This window comes from Schistocerca piceifrons, chromosome 5, assembly GCF_021461385.2.
Source record: "Schistocerca piceifrons isolate TAMUIC-IGC-003096 chromosome 5, iqSchPice1.1, whole genome shotgun sequence".
Lineage (NCBI taxonomy): Eukaryota > Metazoa > Arthropoda > Insecta > Orthoptera > Acrididae > Schistocerca > Schistocerca piceifrons.
Genome location: NC_060142.1, coordinates 478,926,714 through 478,943,733, shown reverse-complemented (window position 1 = coordinate 478,943,733; position 17,020 = coordinate 478,926,714). Strand labels below are relative to the sequence as shown.

The 17,020-nt window shown below is 41.7% G+C and overlaps 1 protein-coding gene across 1 annotated transcript in view; it reads left to right on the top strand.

The window, feature by feature from the left end:
- The window catches only part of LOC124799092 (transmembrane protein 268), a 139,828-nt gene that overhangs the window by 12,322 nt on the left and 110,486 nt on the right, over window positions 1-17,020 (top strand). Inside the window, 2 exon segments of the mRNA XM_047262631.1 lie at window positions 13,681-13,796; window positions 13,798-13,867. Of these exon segments, the coding sequence (XP_047118587.1) occupies window positions 13,681-13,796; window positions 13,798-13,867 (186 nt within the window).

The window sequence follows — 17,020 nt, the reverse complement described above, 5'->3', positions numbered from 1 at the left end:
TTTAAAACAAATATTAAATGTATGCACCACATCTAAGTGCAGTAAAGCCATTTAATGGATACATTGTGCTCCAGGGGTGTAACACACAGATGTGGGGGAGGGGGGGGGGGGGAGGGAAGGGATGTGTGAGGTAGCAGTGTGAAGTAAGGCAGGTTGCCGTATTGTGTTCCACAGCTGGAGATCAAGAAGGTCATTGCCTATTCTATCTACCCCACTACACTGCAAGAAGCAATTAGAAGGTGTTTTTCAAAATTCTATAGATCCTCCAGCACAGTTATGAACCACTGGCGAAGCATTGTGCAGACATGCCTGGGAGGGAAGTGTGTTTATTTGCCATAAAATGCGTTGACACTACATGGAATGCACATATATGAGGTCAAGCGCTGCATTACAGACGATTACTCTTCTAAACTTGAATATGATTAGTGCCATTCCATAAGATATAGTCATACCCATCTTGGAAGATAAAATGTGGATGTGTGGCAAGTGGCTCCATTCAGTGCAGTCACCCATTTCCGAATGGAAAAGATTTATGCAGCCTACCAGTAACACAGTTAATGGTGAGAGATTTGCAGTAATTTCTGGTCATTCATTAACTCACTGCCAAGTGACTACAACACATTTACATGGCTTTATAATATGCTGCCAATGATAGCAGCAAGGAGTCACATTTACGAATCCAATCCCTTTCCCACCAACTTCACGCAGTTTGCTGAAAACATCACCCTTACCAGTTAAACACTTTTCAGTCATTTTTTACAGGATCGTATTGTACATAAAAGTTCACTTAACACCTGAAGAAACACTCATTCAGTGAACTGAAAATAACTCCACAACACAAACTCAGTGAATTTACTTTATTTACTCACTTAAGAGAACTGGACAAGAAATGAGGGAGAAATATACCCATCTGTAAAACGAAAATCGAGCAGAAATCGTGGTATTGAGGGGGGAGAGGGGGAGCTGTGTTACAGCTGCTGTAGAGGATGAATAAGAATCTATTTCCCTCCAAGCAGTCTAGAACAGTGTCCAGAGATTTACGCAGATTTTTTCCACAGGTGTTACTTGCGTTAGTATTATTAGTATATATCTGCATTCTATGTAGTGTTATGGCATTTTGTGGGAAATAACACCTGCCCCTCCAACCCACAAGCATATCAGCACACTGCATCGTCAGCGATCCATAAACCACGCTGTGGAGGGTCTCTATAACTTCGTGAAACACTTTGTAATTGTTCCTTGTGACGTAATGGGTAAATAGAGTAGGCAATCACCTGCTCAATCTACAGCTCACAGGACTATAAAGAAAGGAAGTGCGTGAACACAAACTGGCGGCCTTCCTTCCCACGCCATTCTACCCTACAATTCACAACCTTTACCCCATGACATCCCCAGAACACAGTTTATCCCTTAAAACGGCTCTGCTGCCCTTAGAAATGGTACACTCGTTTAATATTTGTTTTCATACCACTTCATTTAAAGATAAACATTAGTTTTATATTTTTAGTAATCTGCGACTTTTTCATCCCTGGTAATGTGGAAAGAAGTAGCCCAAGAAAAAAAATTCATAGAACATTGTATGTAGAAGATGTAATGAAGTTTATTTTTGTACCAGTAAACTTCTTAGTGAGGAGCCACAGTTTGCAAGCTACTCGCGAAAAACATAAAAAAAAGTGACCCTTTAACACCACCTGCCCCACCCCAATGTTCACACCACACCGCTCAGAATTTTTAATATGTTATTTGCAGCACTACCACCTAACATTGTGCAAAACGTGACGACTACGCGATGTTTCCCTTAATTTTCCTTTGTTGACTCGACTACAGCTTTCCATGAATACACAGTTGATCTCGACTGATCCCATATGTCGTATCTAATTCGCTAGCGGTATGATGGCTGGTGAAATTGGTGATGGTATATCCTTCCTCGCCCACCTCTTTGTCTTTTCTTCAACTGCCTTGTGGCACCAACGTGTGTGAGAGCTGTTTAATATTTTCCATGATGGGTCTAAACGTTTCAGAGAGAAACTGTTCACACTCCAGCTGTCCTAGTTTTAAGGGTCTTACCTTGAGGTAAATGGCTTTCCACATCTCTATGACTTTGCATTTTGTCGACATCTGTCGTATACTGGTCATACTTTGAGACGTATACATCTTATATCGTCTTATAGTTTGTTAGCCTTTCCACTTATTAGTTTGAGTAACTTCATCCTTCTCCCTTACTTTTATTTCTGCGATATTTACAGGAGGTGTTTGTTCGATCTCTTCTAATGCTTTTGAACCTTTTCAGTCACTGTAGGAGCCTTATTGATCTTTGTGTATGTCAGCTCAATATATGATGGTATCGTTCAAATGCTGCACTGAGATTCACCTTTCATAGCTACTGTATTGATAATGCTATCCAATTCTGCTAACCTTGCATTGATTGCTTACTCACTTTGTTGAATTCTGTGAATCAGCTGAGATTCTCCTTTTGCTGCTGCTGGCTTGATGCTTCTATTCAGTTCCATTAATTTTGTGTTGATTGTCTTAATTTTTTGTCGATTTGTAAATGTATGTTTGGCTTGTGCTTCACTGCATTGGGATGAACACATTGCATCCATGTGAGTTTGTCCATAGCTGACAACATTTTGACACAGCTACGTTTTGGTACACAGCTTCTTATGCAGGACCTCATCGACGTTTAGCCTATATTGGCCCTCACTGAGTTTCCTAGCTTTATCAACTACTAGAAAACCATATTGCCAGTTATTCCAGCAGTCCCCACATATGGTAACGAAATCATTGCATGACATGCTTTAAATTCAAATTGTCCAGGTTGAAAGCAATTATAAAGTTCGTATTATCCTCGACCAATTGCTTTGGAATCCTTGAGTATATCTTTGTCAAATAAAAGACATTGACTTTAATATGGTGGCCAAAACACCACTATTTTGAGATCTCATTGTGGTTTTCCAATGCAACATTGTCAAATATGAATACAGTTTCACTTTTCCAGGTGGTGGAACATTGCTGCTTTTGGTGAACATCTGGTATGTTACCCCTCGATGACGTGCATAATCTCCAGCAATAGCTCATATGTGGACTGAAATAATGTTTTTGAAAATGTATGCTCGACATGGAACCTTTCAGAATGTGTTAACAATGTTATAACAAGATTAGTCTTTCCACAATCTGAAGGTCTAATGATTAAAGCATATATGTTATTGGAAAGTAATGACCCATTCTTCTATTTCATGTGGTTTCCAGCATCATCATCATTTCAGGAACAGTCAGTTACCAAAAGACGCTTGTGAAGGAGATGTTTCATACACTCCATCATAATAAAGATACACACTCACATTGGCATAAGCTGAATTTTATAGAGAACACAAGTAGCTCTCAAACTTTTTTGCTTATAAACACTTACGTATTGCAGGATATTAACAGATGTAAATAGAATCGCAGTCCTATGCCTGTATCTGATACACTTGTCTCATGAGCGATGGTTTCTTTCAATGTATGGACAGGCGAGAAGACTTCAACAGTTTACTTCACAATGTCTCGTAGAATCGGTGGCTATACGATTGCTGCTTCAGTCGATTTTCTACAGCATACTTTATAGAATAACTTCTGTACATTAGATTCTTAACCGTCTATTTCTGTAGGTCAGGCCCAGTAAACTGCGGTTCGCGAGCCATTGTTCTCCAGTGAGTGCTTCCCCTCCAACTCGATTCGTGTGGTGACGTCAAAGCCCCGACCGGGCCAGAGTAGACGACTGTTATAGTCTGGTCCACGAGCGATGGCGGTTCGTGCATGTCGAGGCATGGACGGGGATTGCCTTGTTGACGATTTCAAGCAATAGTTGCGGTACACGCATGCATGTGCTTTCCGCTTGAAGAAAGGGTACAACCTGCAAATTATGTCTCTCGCTTGCTTATGCAGAATTTATTACTTACAATCTCAATCAGCGATGACAACTTGCAACAAATGGAAGCAAAATTCACTGAATAACTCGCTACGATCACGTTTAATGCTCGCATTAGCTATGGCATTCACAGCAGTGCGCTCATTGATAAAACAGGCAGCTAGGAAGCAAATTTTAACATACACAATTCACGCAGACAGCCTCTGATTGGCACTAAAGATATTCAAAAATTGGCAGGAAAATTACGTTCATTCAGTTGTAATTCAGCCAGTGGACAAAATCAGCTATCACTATTGCATCAGAATATCCGAGGATTAAGGGGTAAGTTTAATGAGTTGCTTATTTGTGTTGAAGAATTAGAGTTGAGCAAACTAGTTGACGTAATCTGCCTCTCTGAACATCATGTTACCACTGGTATAGATATGTTAAATGTTAAAGGATTCTAGTTAGCTTCTTATTTCTGTAGAGTAAATATGGAGAAACGAGGAGTTGCCATATTTCTCAGAAACTGTTTTGAATTCAAGAATATTGATATTAATAAATTTTGCTCAGAGCAGCACTTAGGAGCTTCTGCAACAGAAGTAGTATTTCATAATAAGTCCTTTATAATAGTAGGTATATTCAGATCTCCTTGAGGAAATTTTAACCACTTCATAAAAAATCTGGAAGCTCTACTGTCCTACTTCAGAGCAATAAACAAGGAAATAGTGGTTGCTGGATATTTTGGTAACAAGTACAGTTAGTGTTGCAAACCTCTTAAACGACTACTTCATTTCTGTTACTGACAGATTGGGGTTATCAGGTTTGGTGAACACTGCAATGGAGTATCTGAGACTAGTCTTTAAAATAACTTCAGTAAAATGGAAATGACACTCACATCTCCCAGATAAGTAGCACCCATCATAAAATCCTTAAAATCTAAGTATTCCAGTGGATATGATAACATATCAACAAAGTTGATCAGAGAGTGCTCATGTAGGTTAAGTTCTATCTTAAGTTATTTGTGCAAGCAATCACCTATCAGCAGAACTTCTCCAGACTGGCTAAAATATGCTGAAGTTAAGCCTCTTTACAAGAAGGGGGATAGAGAGATACCATCAAACTATCGACCAATTTTACTTTTGTCGGATTTATCAAAAATACACTCCTGGAAATTGAAATAAGAACACCGTGAATTCATTGTCCCAGGAAGGGGAAACTTTATTGACACATTTTTGGGATGAGATACATCACATGATCACACTGACAGAACCACAGGCACATAGACACAGGCAACAGAGCATGCACAATGTCGGCACTAGTACTGTGTATATCCACCTTTCGCAGCAATGCAGGCTGCTATTCTCCCATGGAGACGATCGTAGAGGTGCTGGATGTAGTCCTGTGGAACGGCTTGCCATGCCATTTCCACCTGGCGCCTCAGTTGGACCAGCGTTCGTGCTGGACGTGCAGACCGCGTGAGACGACGCTTCATCCAGTCCCAAACATGCTCAATGGGGGACAGATCCGGAGATCTTGCTGGCCAGGGTAGTTGACTTACACCTTCTAGAGCACGTTGGGTGGCACGGGATACATGCGGACGTGCATTGTCCTGTTGGAACAGCAAGTTCCCTTGCCGGTCTAGGAATGGTAGAACGATGGGTTCGATGACGGTTTGGATGTACCGTGCACTATTCAGTGTCCCCTCGACGATCACCAGTGGTGTACGGCCAGTGTAGGAGATCGCTCCCCACACCATGATGCCGGGTGTTGGCCCTGTGTGCCTCGGTCGTATGCAGTCCTGATTGTGGCGCTCACCTGCACGGCGCCAAACACGCATACGACCATCATTGGCACCAAGGCAGAAGCGACTCTCATCGCTGAAGACGACACGTCTCCATTCGTCCCTCCATTCACGCCTGTCGCGACACCACTGGAGGCGAGCTGCACGATGTTGGGGCGTGAGCGGAAGACGGCCTAACGGTGTGCGGGACCGTAGCCCAGCTTCATGGAGACGGTTGCGAATGGTCCTCGCCGATACCCCAGGAGCAACAGTGTCCATAATTTGCTGGGAAGTGGCGGTGCGGTCCCCTACGGCACTGCGTAGGATCCTACGGTCTTGGCGTGCATCCGTGCGTCGCTGCGGTCCGGTCCCAGGTCGACGGGCACGTGCACCTTCCGCCGACCACTGGCGACAACATCGATGTACTGTGGAGACCTCACGCCCCACGTGTTGAGCAATTCGGCGGTACGTCCACCCGGCCTCCCGCATGCCCACTATACGCCCTCGCTCAAAGTCCGTCAACTGCACATACGGTTCACGTCCACGCTGTCGCGGCATGCTACCAGTGTTAAAGACTGCGATGGAGCTCCGTATGCCACGGCAAACTGGCTGACACTGACGGCGGCGGTGCACAAATGCTGCGCAGCTAGCGCCTTTCGACGGCCAACACCGCGGTTCCTGGTGTGTCCGCTGTGCCGTGCGTGTGATCATTGCTTGTACAGCCCTCTCGCAGTGTCCGGAGCAAGTATGGTGGGTCTGACACACCGGTGACAATGTGTTCTTTTTTCCATTTCCAGGAGTGTATTTGCAAATGTTGTGTTCAAGTGTCTCCTTAAGCATCTGACTGCAAATGATATATTGTCCAAGTCACAGTTTGGATTTCTGAAGGGTTTTGATATAGAGAAAGCTATTCACACTTACAGTGAGAATGTACTTAATTCATTAGATAATAAATTACAGGCAACTGGCATATTCTGTGACCTGTCAAAAGCCTTTGTGTGAACCACAGCATTCTCCTAAATAAATTAGAGTATTATGGTGTCACCAACAAAGCTATGAAATGGTTTGAGTCTTATCTGTCTAACAGGAAACAAAGGGTGTCGTTTCGAAATACCTGTGCAATAAGCAGTCAATCTTCATCTGACTGGGAATTAATTACATGTGGTGTTCCTCAAGGTTCCATTTTGGGTCCATTGCTTTTTCTTGTGCATATGAATGTCCTCTCACCTGTCACATTGCCAGATGCTAAGTTTGTTTTGAATTCAGATGATACAAACATTGCAATAAGTATCAAGTCAAGTACAGATTTAGAAATAGCTGCTAATGAAATTTTCAATGGCATTATTAAGTGGTTTAAATCTAATTCTTTGAGAAGACCCACTATATGTAGTTCAGAACCTGTAAGAGATTTCCTTCCAGCATGAGTATAACGTGTGAAGACATGCAGATCGAAGAGGTTGACAGTGTTAAATTTCTGGGATTACAATTCGATAATAAATTCAGTTGGGAGGCATACCACAGAATTGCTTAACTGCCGAAATAAGTCTGTATTCGCCGTGAGCATGATGTCAGATGTAGGAGATATAAACATAAAATAACTTGAATACTTTGCTTATTTTCAGTCTATTATGTCGTATGCGATCATATTCTGGGACAACTCATCAAACTGAGCGAATGTTTTTAGGGTGCAAAAGCGTGTGATAACAATCATTTGTGGTGTAAATTCAAGAACATCTTGTAGAAACCTGTTCAAGGATCTTTGTATTCTAACCACTGCTTCTCAGTATATTTATTCCTTAATGAAATTTGTTGCAAGTAGTACATCTCTATTTCCAACCAATAGCTCAGTACACAGTATCAATACTAGGAATAAGAAGAATCTACATAAAGGCCTAAAATCACTTACCTTGGTCCAAAAAGGGTCCAATATTCAGGAACACACATTTTTAATAAATTGCCAGCAAACATTAAAAACTTGGTTTCTCATAAAGCACGGTTTAAACAGAGTCTGATAGACTTTTTATAGGCAACTCCTGCTACTACATAGATGAATATCTTAACAGAGACTGTTAAGTCAACTTAAGTAAAAATATCTGTTAGATTTCAGTTCTGACAACACTTGGTCACAATAGTCAAGATTAGGTATTTCGCATATGATAAATTTATTAATAGTGGATAACAGTGTTTCATTTTGAGAATGTGTTAATTCTGTAAATATTAGCTGACCCAGTTTACTGCACTGTATTAACTTATTTTCGATTATCTCCTGACAAATGATCGTGGTTGTAAGTATCATATTCAAATGTTTCATGTTTTTTATGTCATACTCTCTGACATGTTCCACAACCATAAGAATCATATCATTTTTGGGTCTATAGAACGAAAACTGAATCTAATCTACTAAGCGCTCATTGGCTGTCAGGGAATATGTGGCGTAGGTGCGCAGAACAAGCCTACACTCGATCGCCATCGTTCGTGACTCCAACTATAGCCGTTGTGAATTGTAAGTTCTATAACACCAACTTCCTAAATGCAAACTCAAAAAGTTATACACAACTAAATCGTTAATCTTTATTTATTAATTTGTCTCAAAGTCTTGTACTTACATTAATGAGATATTATTTTAATTATTTAGGGTACATTTACTTTTGGTCTTGACAAGTTCTGCAACTCGATTTTTATTTGTTTGTAGGGAAACTGAGTTGGTGTTCCAACACTCATTCGATAGGCCATTATGGTGAGCAGATCTAATGTACTTCATTGAACAAAATGGACTATGAATAATGTATGTAGACTTGAAAAAAAATGTTCTAAGAGCGAAGTCTGATTCTTCTGTACTGGTGTAGTGGCATAATTAAAAAATTTCAGCTTCTGTTTCTATTCTGGATAGCATTAATGCATCAGTTTGCAACCTACAAACTTCTTGAAGGAGACAATTTTCATTAGATTATGAAACAAAACGATTCCTTATTCTATAAAACAAAAAAAACTAGGAAACTCATTGATTACTTCACCAATAATGGAAATAAATCTTGAAAATTTTCCTTTTGTGTTTCTTGTTTCACTTCACAGCAGCTTAGGAAGTAACACGAATTACCCTTGTTTAGCTGTAATTTAAATAAAGCAGATTTACGCCAGAATCCATTAATATCCATAAACATATCACAAATAATGTGTTCCTTTCCTTGCAAACGTAAGTTCAGATTATGGAAAAAATTTGTAAAATCTGTTAGAAATACTGATTTTAATTTTAAAAAACGAATCTTCAGTCCATCGTCAGATTTCTTACTATCTGATTTTACTTCTGCACTCAAAAGCTTCAGAACATATATTCTGAGTGCAAAAAACTAGTTAAACATTTTCCTGCTCTTATTTCGGAATGAAGAAGTATGCCTCCCTATACTGCGTTAACATCTTCGAAAAATTGTTTAAATATTCGATGAGATAGAGATCGATTAACTCAGCGTATTACACACATCAAAAAAAATTTGCATCACCCAAGTTCTCTGAACTCCTGAAGATAGACGTTGACTGTGGATATTGTACCACAGACACAATCCCTTTGATTATTCAGAGATATCACTAAACCCACTCAAAGATGTAAACAACCATGCATGAGCAGCGCCTATTAGACTGAGGGGGTCCAAAAGCCAATCAGTTCCAGTCACTCCACCAGGAAGGAGGTACACGGCTCATGCTGTCTGTAGTTCAACCATGCTGAGACGGTCAATGCCGTGGTTCAATCGCGTCTGCATTGTTACTTTGTGTGAGAAAGGGTTCTCAAGAAGGGAAGCGTCCAAGCGCCTTGGAGTGAACCAAAGCGATGTTGTTTGGACGTGGAGGAGATACAGAGAGACAGGAAATGTCGATGACACGCTTAGCTCAGGCCACCAAAGGGCTACTACTGCAGTGGATGACCTCTACCTACGGATTATGGCTCGGACGAACCCTTACAGCAACGCCACCTTCTTGAATAATGCTTTTCGTGCAGCCACAGTACATCGTGATACGACTCAAACTGTGCGCAATGGGCTGCATGATGCGCAACTTCATTCCCGACATCCATGGCAAGGTCCATCTTTGCAACCACAACACCATGTAGTGCGGTACAGATGGGCCTAACAGCATGCCAAATGGACGACTCAGGACTGGCATCACGTTCTCTTCACCAATGAGGGTCGCATATGCCTTCAACCAGACAATCGTCGGAGACGTGTTTGGAGGCAACCCGGTCAGGCTGAACACCTTAGACACATTGCCCAACGACTGCAGGAAGGTGGAGGTTCCCTGATGTTTTCGGGTGGCATTATGTGGAGCCGTTGGTGGTCATGGAAGGCGCTGTAAAGGCTGAAAAATACGTGAATGCCATCCTCCGACCGATAGTGCAACCATATCGGCAGCATATTGGAGAGGCATTTGTCTTCATGGACGACAATTGGCACCCCCATAGTGAAAATCTTGTGAATGACTTCCTTCAGGTTAATGACATCGATCGACTAGAGTGTCCAGCATGTTTTCCAAACATGAACCCTATTGACACATGCACTGGATAATTGCTTTTGAATACGTTGTGGGAGTGACAGTGATCAATGTCTTACAAATATTTACTATTAAAAACAATCTTGATCACAATTTATTTATTACGGTGACCGGTTTCGACCACTACTGTGGTCATCTTCAGACCTACAAGTCGTATACAAAGCTTTAATTGGAGGGCTACATACATTAAGGAAAATACATAAAGTTATAAAGCCATAAAACGATGAATTACCAATGAGTAAGAACCTCCTTCTGCTGGAGAATCACTACTGGAGAAACCAGTGCACGTCTTACTACACTCCTGGAAATTGAAATAAGAACACCGTGAATTCATTGTCCCAGGAAGGGGAAACTTTATTGACACATTCCTGGGGTCAGATACATCACATGATCACACTGACAGAACCACAGGCACATAGACACAGGCAACAGAGCATGCACAATGTCGGCACTAGTACAGTGTATATCCACCTTTCGCAGCAATGCAGGCTGCTATTCTCCCATGGAGACGATCGTAGAGGTGCTGGATGTAGTCCTGTGGAACGGCTTGCCATGCCATTTCCACCTGGCGCCTCAGTTGGACCAGCGTTCGTGCTGGACGTGCAGACCGCGTGAGACGACGCTTCATCCAGTCCCAAACATGCTCAATGGGGGACAGATCCGGAGATCTTGCTGGCCAGGGTAGTTGACTTACACCTTCTAGAGAACGTTGGGTGGCACGGGATACATGCGGACGTGCATTGTCCTGTTGGAACAGCAAGTTCCCTTGCCGGTCTAGGAATGGTAGAACGATGGGTTCGATGACGGTTTGGATGTACCGTGCACTATTCAGTGTCCCCTCGACGATCACCAGTGTAGGAGATCGCTCCCCACACCATGATGCCGGGTGTTGGCCCTGTGTGCCTCGGTCGTATGCAGTCCTGATTGTGCGCGCTCACCTGCACTGGCGCCAAACACGCATTACGACCATCATTGGCACCAAGGCAGAAGCGACTCTCATCGCTGGAAAACGACACGTCTCCATTCATCCCTCCATTCACGCCTGTCGCGACACACTGGGGGCGGCTGCACGATGTTGGGGGCGTGAGCGGAAGACGGCCTAACGGTGTGCGGGAACGTAGCCCAGTTTCATGGAGACGGTTGCGAATGGTCCTCGCCGATACCCCAGGAGCAACAAGTGTCCCTAATTTGCTGGGAAGTGGCGGTGCGGTCCCCCTACGGCACTGCGTAGGATCCTAGGGTCTTGGCGTGCATCCGTGCGTCGCTGCGGTCCGCCCAGGTCGACGGGCACGTGCACCTTCCGCCGACCACTGGCGACAACATCGATGTACTGTGGAGACCTCACGCCCCACGTGTTGAGCAATTCGGCGGTACGTCCACCCGGCCTACCGCATGCCCGCTATACGCCCTCGCTCAAAGTCCGTCAACTGCACATACGGTTCACGTCCACGCTGTCGCGGCATGCTACCAGTGTTAAAGACTGCGATGGAGCTCCGTATGCCACGGCAAACTGGCTGACACTGACGGCGGCGGTGCACAAATGCTGCGCAGCTAGCGCCATTCGACGGCCAACACCGCGGTTCCTGGTGTGTCCGCTGTGCCGTGCGTGTGATCATTGCTTGTACAGCCCTCTCGCAGTGTCCGGAGCAAGTATGGTGGGGCTGACACACCGGTGTCCAATGTGTTCTTTTTTCCATTTCCAGGAGTGTATATATAATAGAGGCTCTGCCCACTTGTGACAATATGATGTCATTACTAACCAATGAGTTATAAATCGAATAACAATGTAAAATTTCTTAGTTAAAGGAACATTGTCAAGAAATAAAAATAAACACACACTACACTTAGCTTATTTAACAGCTACTGTCAATTAAGAAGCGTTAAAAATGTTTAAACATGTAGGGTAAATGAACTTCCTTTTGACAGTACCATTCCAATAAGCCACCTCAACTGACGGTGAAGAGGAAACTGCCACAAAGATTCGACAATCCATCTAGAGCTGTAAAACAGTCCTATGACACAGGAAGCAACCAGTTCAACTCTCCATGTATCAGTGCCAGATACGTGTGAATCATCAACACAGACCTGCTTTGACCGATGAAATGATTAGATTAAGTACAGTTATTCGTGGACTTACAAAAGCGTAATGTTTGGTATGTATTTCATTCACTTCTGTTGTTAGTCACTTAATTTTCCTTGCTTCCTTCGTGTGATGACATTACTTTGTTAGCACCTTGTTCACTGACAATGTTTGAAAGTTATTCAAGTATTTGGTTTTGCATGAAATGTAATATAATCAGCTCATTATAATGTTTCAATATATTTCTCCCACGATTTGGTAGTTGTTTGTCCCACTTAGAATAATATAAAACTGAAGGTCGTATTGTGGCAACAGGCGACAATGACAAACACAGTAGGCCTACAGAATGATAAATGAGCTGTCGATCGCTTTTCCTTTTAGAGGTACATGTCTGTGCTTCTTACGTGTGAATCCGTGTGTTTATATTTTTTTTGATATCAGCGTGGTAAGCTTCAATTCTATTCAACGTCACAAGTGTTTCTTCACGAATGTGTTGTAGCGTGCCACTCGATTTATGGTTTTGTCCATACTTGCTCTTATCATTCTTAGAACATATTTGCCTTCTGAATACTATATAAACCCTTCGCGGCAAGAAAATAACTCAAATATTCGTAAATTATGTAGGAAATGGATGCAAAAGCAAACATTATGCTTACGATGCTTCTGACGTTAATCTTTCTCGCCCGCTTGGAGGCGCTAGTGTCGCTCCAGCCGTGAAACGGTAACAACTTTTACTGTAGTGGTCGAAGGTCGCGACTGTGGTATTTACGATTCCGACGAATAGGATCTTTGGTTCATACCTGTAGGATGTAGGTTATTGAGAAAATCTTTGCGTAGTCCGTATGCGCTACTTGTATGTGTTGTGTGGGAGTGGTGTTAAAAGTGGGAATTTGACAGCAGAGTCAGTTACTAGTATGTGATGGAACTTGTGAGCGTCCTTTGTCAGTAAAAGAAGCCGCGTATATAATCTTTTTCATTAGTCCCCAAAGAAATAGTGTTAGCGCTGTGTGCTAATTTCGTCAACCTGTCAGATGCCGAAGAGGTTGAGAATGAGTACAGATGACGCCTCACAGTTCCCTAAGGTTTCGAGGGAAATGCCAAAAAATGGGTGTCGTTCGAAGAGGAAGAACAAGAAAAATGGACAAAGAAATGAGCAAAGTGGCACCAAAGGTACCTTTACCCGTCACCAATGAAGACGCAGACGACGAATACCATGGCGCTATTATCAATCCAGAAACAGTGCATGTGAATCTCGACCGAAGCTTGAGCAGATCCGTTTCGCCGGAAAAGCTTCCAGAACCACCAAAAAGGAAAGTTATAAAACCTTCGCCGAGCGAGGCATCAGAATATAGCGGTACAGTTATGGCTCTGAATCTGTCCACCTCAACATAGATAAAACATCATACAGTCGAGTTTCAGCAGAAGAAGCTGATAAAAGGAGCAGTGTGCCAGCGACGAAAGCAAACAGTACAGAAGTGACACTTCGTACTGTAGACCTGAGGGACGTCCAGTAATGGCACTCATGCTGCTAGTAACAGAGGACCGTCGATCAATAGTGCAATTATTAGACAAGGATTTGGTGAGTTTATTATGCTTACATTGAGTTAAGTAACTTAGTTTCTGATAATAGAAATTCTTGTTGCAAACAAAATTTTGTGGTTACCACATACTGGGTTAGTGACAGTACCTGAGAAGTAGCAATTCATCAGAATAAATCTTTTGAAGGATCATTTTTGTTTCTGTGATGTCGTAAACATTTGATAGGAAGCCATACAATGACAGTAAGACTCCAGAGGTTTATTAAATGGAACAGTGCTTTGCAATGATTACAAGGCGTGAATATTCCATGTGAATTTCCAAGACTACTCTCCTTAAATTGTTTTTGTACCTTGCTTGTAAACAGTATTTGTTTTATAATAAGAATTTGAACTCGAGAAAAAGAGTCATAGGTGTAAGTTAAACAGGAGAGAATGATTATTCACCAGATGGTCAAGCAGGAGGATATGTAAGCTTAAAAGATAAATTGTGTAACTGCCTAAAATCTACATCAGTGGATCATGTGCAAATACATACTTGCTCTGAATGTTTTATACAAAATGAAATGTAAATTGTAGTTCATGGTTACATAAGTTTTAGACACAATAACTCCCTATAAGTATACTCCAAAAACAATGTTGAATCTGATAAACTAAGGTACACCATGTTTTGAATGTTACTTGTAACCTGCACTTCCTACATCATCTCCCAGTTATCTTGACTGAATTTGGAGGGGACTATAAAAGAAAGCATTTCAATTTCTTCTGCTACCTAATATTTTAAATAGTTATGGTACAGTAATTTCATACTTTTATACTCAGTTGTATGCATTTTTTCTAGTTGTGGAACTTACTTTCATAGTTACAAGCAAATGGTGGTACATGTTGTTTGTATACAAACTAGGTGATTATGTTACGCTGCTTTGATGTCATCATCATATGCATAACTACATCCATGTGAACTTGCTTGCGGTTTTCAAGTCGTCATTTCCCCCCTTTCCACTTCTGTTCGCTGCAAATTGATGATGGCTTGATACTGAAATATGTGTCCTATCAGCTGACCCCCTTATTTTACTAAAGTAGTGCCCAAATTTCTGTTTTTCTCAGTTTGGTTTAGTATCTCCTTGATAGTGGTTTGATCTACCCACATAATCTTTAATGTTATTCTCTAGTACCACTTTATAATCCCTTCTGTTATGGCATTAGGGAAGTGACAGATTCCACCCATCTGCTTTGACCCATGATGTCATCAGTATGGCAGAAAACACCTACGTCCAGCATATACAAAATGAGACCAATGTCGTCACTACATTCACATGCCCAATAAGCGCAAACAAAACTAAAAAGACACAAGAACACACAATCTAACACTAAAATTTAACTAATGAGGTAAGCATGGGACAAAGGGGGCTTAGAACAATCTAAATATATTACAATACAAAACATTGCACATCTCAAAACAAATCTCAACTTATGACGTTACAGCCGCAAACCAGTAGGAATTGTATACTCCACTTGACCTGTACAGCTCAAAGGAAGCCCATGTTTTCCTCCCCCCCCCCCCCTTTCCTCCTTTTCTTTTTTTTTTTTTTTTTTTTTAAAAAAGAAGAAAACTGCAGCTCCAAAAAGTGAAATCGGACTTTTCCTTGACCTGTATAGCTCACACACAGCTCTCAATACCCACTTGAGGGGGGGGGGGGGGCTACAGACTTCACACGCCTACAAAACTCAGAAAACTCAACCGAAACCAAAACACCAACTACTCAAAATCCTAGATCAATTTAAACACAAATGAAATATCATAAATGTAAAACACATGAATCACATCACAATTGCTATCAAATTAAACCAAAACAAAAATTACTTACCAGTAAAAGCCTCTTAAAAAACCACCAAACTAATCAGATCTAGCAAAAGCAACCACACACACATAAAAAAAACACACAATGCACTAAAACAAAGCAAACACTTCCAAACCCATGTTACAGCACTGACTACCGAGACTCAAACCCACGTGTGTTACCACAGTAATAGCAAAGACTCAAATGAGACAGAAGCGTCCGATCCCACGCATCGGCTTAGACCCTTGACGTAAGGGTGTTGTCGTGTGTGAAGCCATGACGGCGCGGAGTTTGGTTTGTGAATGTGGTGTGTTTGTAGATGTCGTCGTGTTGTGGTTTGTTGTGCTCTCTGGTGGTATGTTCAGGTTTTTTGTTTGTGTGGTGGTTCAGTTTGCTTTTGTTCATTATCGAGAATTGTTCGAGTGTCGGCTGTGTTTGCAGTGGAATTCGTTTCAGTGTGTTAATGATTTTATGTGAAGGTTAATTTAGTGTTGTTCGCTGTACATCGTGTGGTAATTTTAGTAAAATTAATCAGTTGTTGTTTTTTGTTCAGGAATGGATATGACGGATAAAATTAACAATGCGCAGGTCAAGGGAAGTGTTCCTTCCCAATGTGTGGCTGTGTATGTTGATATTGGTATCGGGAGATGTTTTTGAGCTATATAGGCCAAGGGAAGTGTTTGATCATAATTTATGGGATCGGGAGCTGCTGTTGAGCTATAGAGGTCAAGGGAAGTGTCCGATTCCAGATGATATTGTGTTTAGTGGTATTTGGGTAGTTTTGTGATGTCGTTTTGTTTTTTCGTCATTTTGTGTGGTTTTATATGGGGGTGGGTGTCTAAATTTGTTTATATTTAGTTTGCCCCTACCCAAAAACACACTATTTCCTGCACTTGTCCCGTTAGTGTCATTAGGCTTTTTGTGGAAAGTGTGTGTGTTTGTTTTTCGATGTCTTTTCGTCCTCATAATGTGTACGTACTGACTTTATATGCACCATATTGGAATCGTGGTTTATGGTCGTTTCTGCCATATTTGTGATGTCATGGGTCAAAACAGACGGGCCGGATCAGACGCTTCTGTATTTCTGTACCACACATTAAACTCAACACATCAACAGCCACCACTGGAGAGTATAATCAAATACAACACAAGATCTACAGACACGTACAAATTCAAAACCACCATTACATCATGGGTCAAAGCAGATGGGTGGAATCTGATGCTTCCAATGACATTTGTTTTTCCATGTCTCAACTGCTCATCATCCACATTTCATGTGTGTTCCATACCTCCAGGAGAGACTTCCCCAACATTTAAATTGATATTAAATGTTTAAAAAATTCTTTCATAGAGATA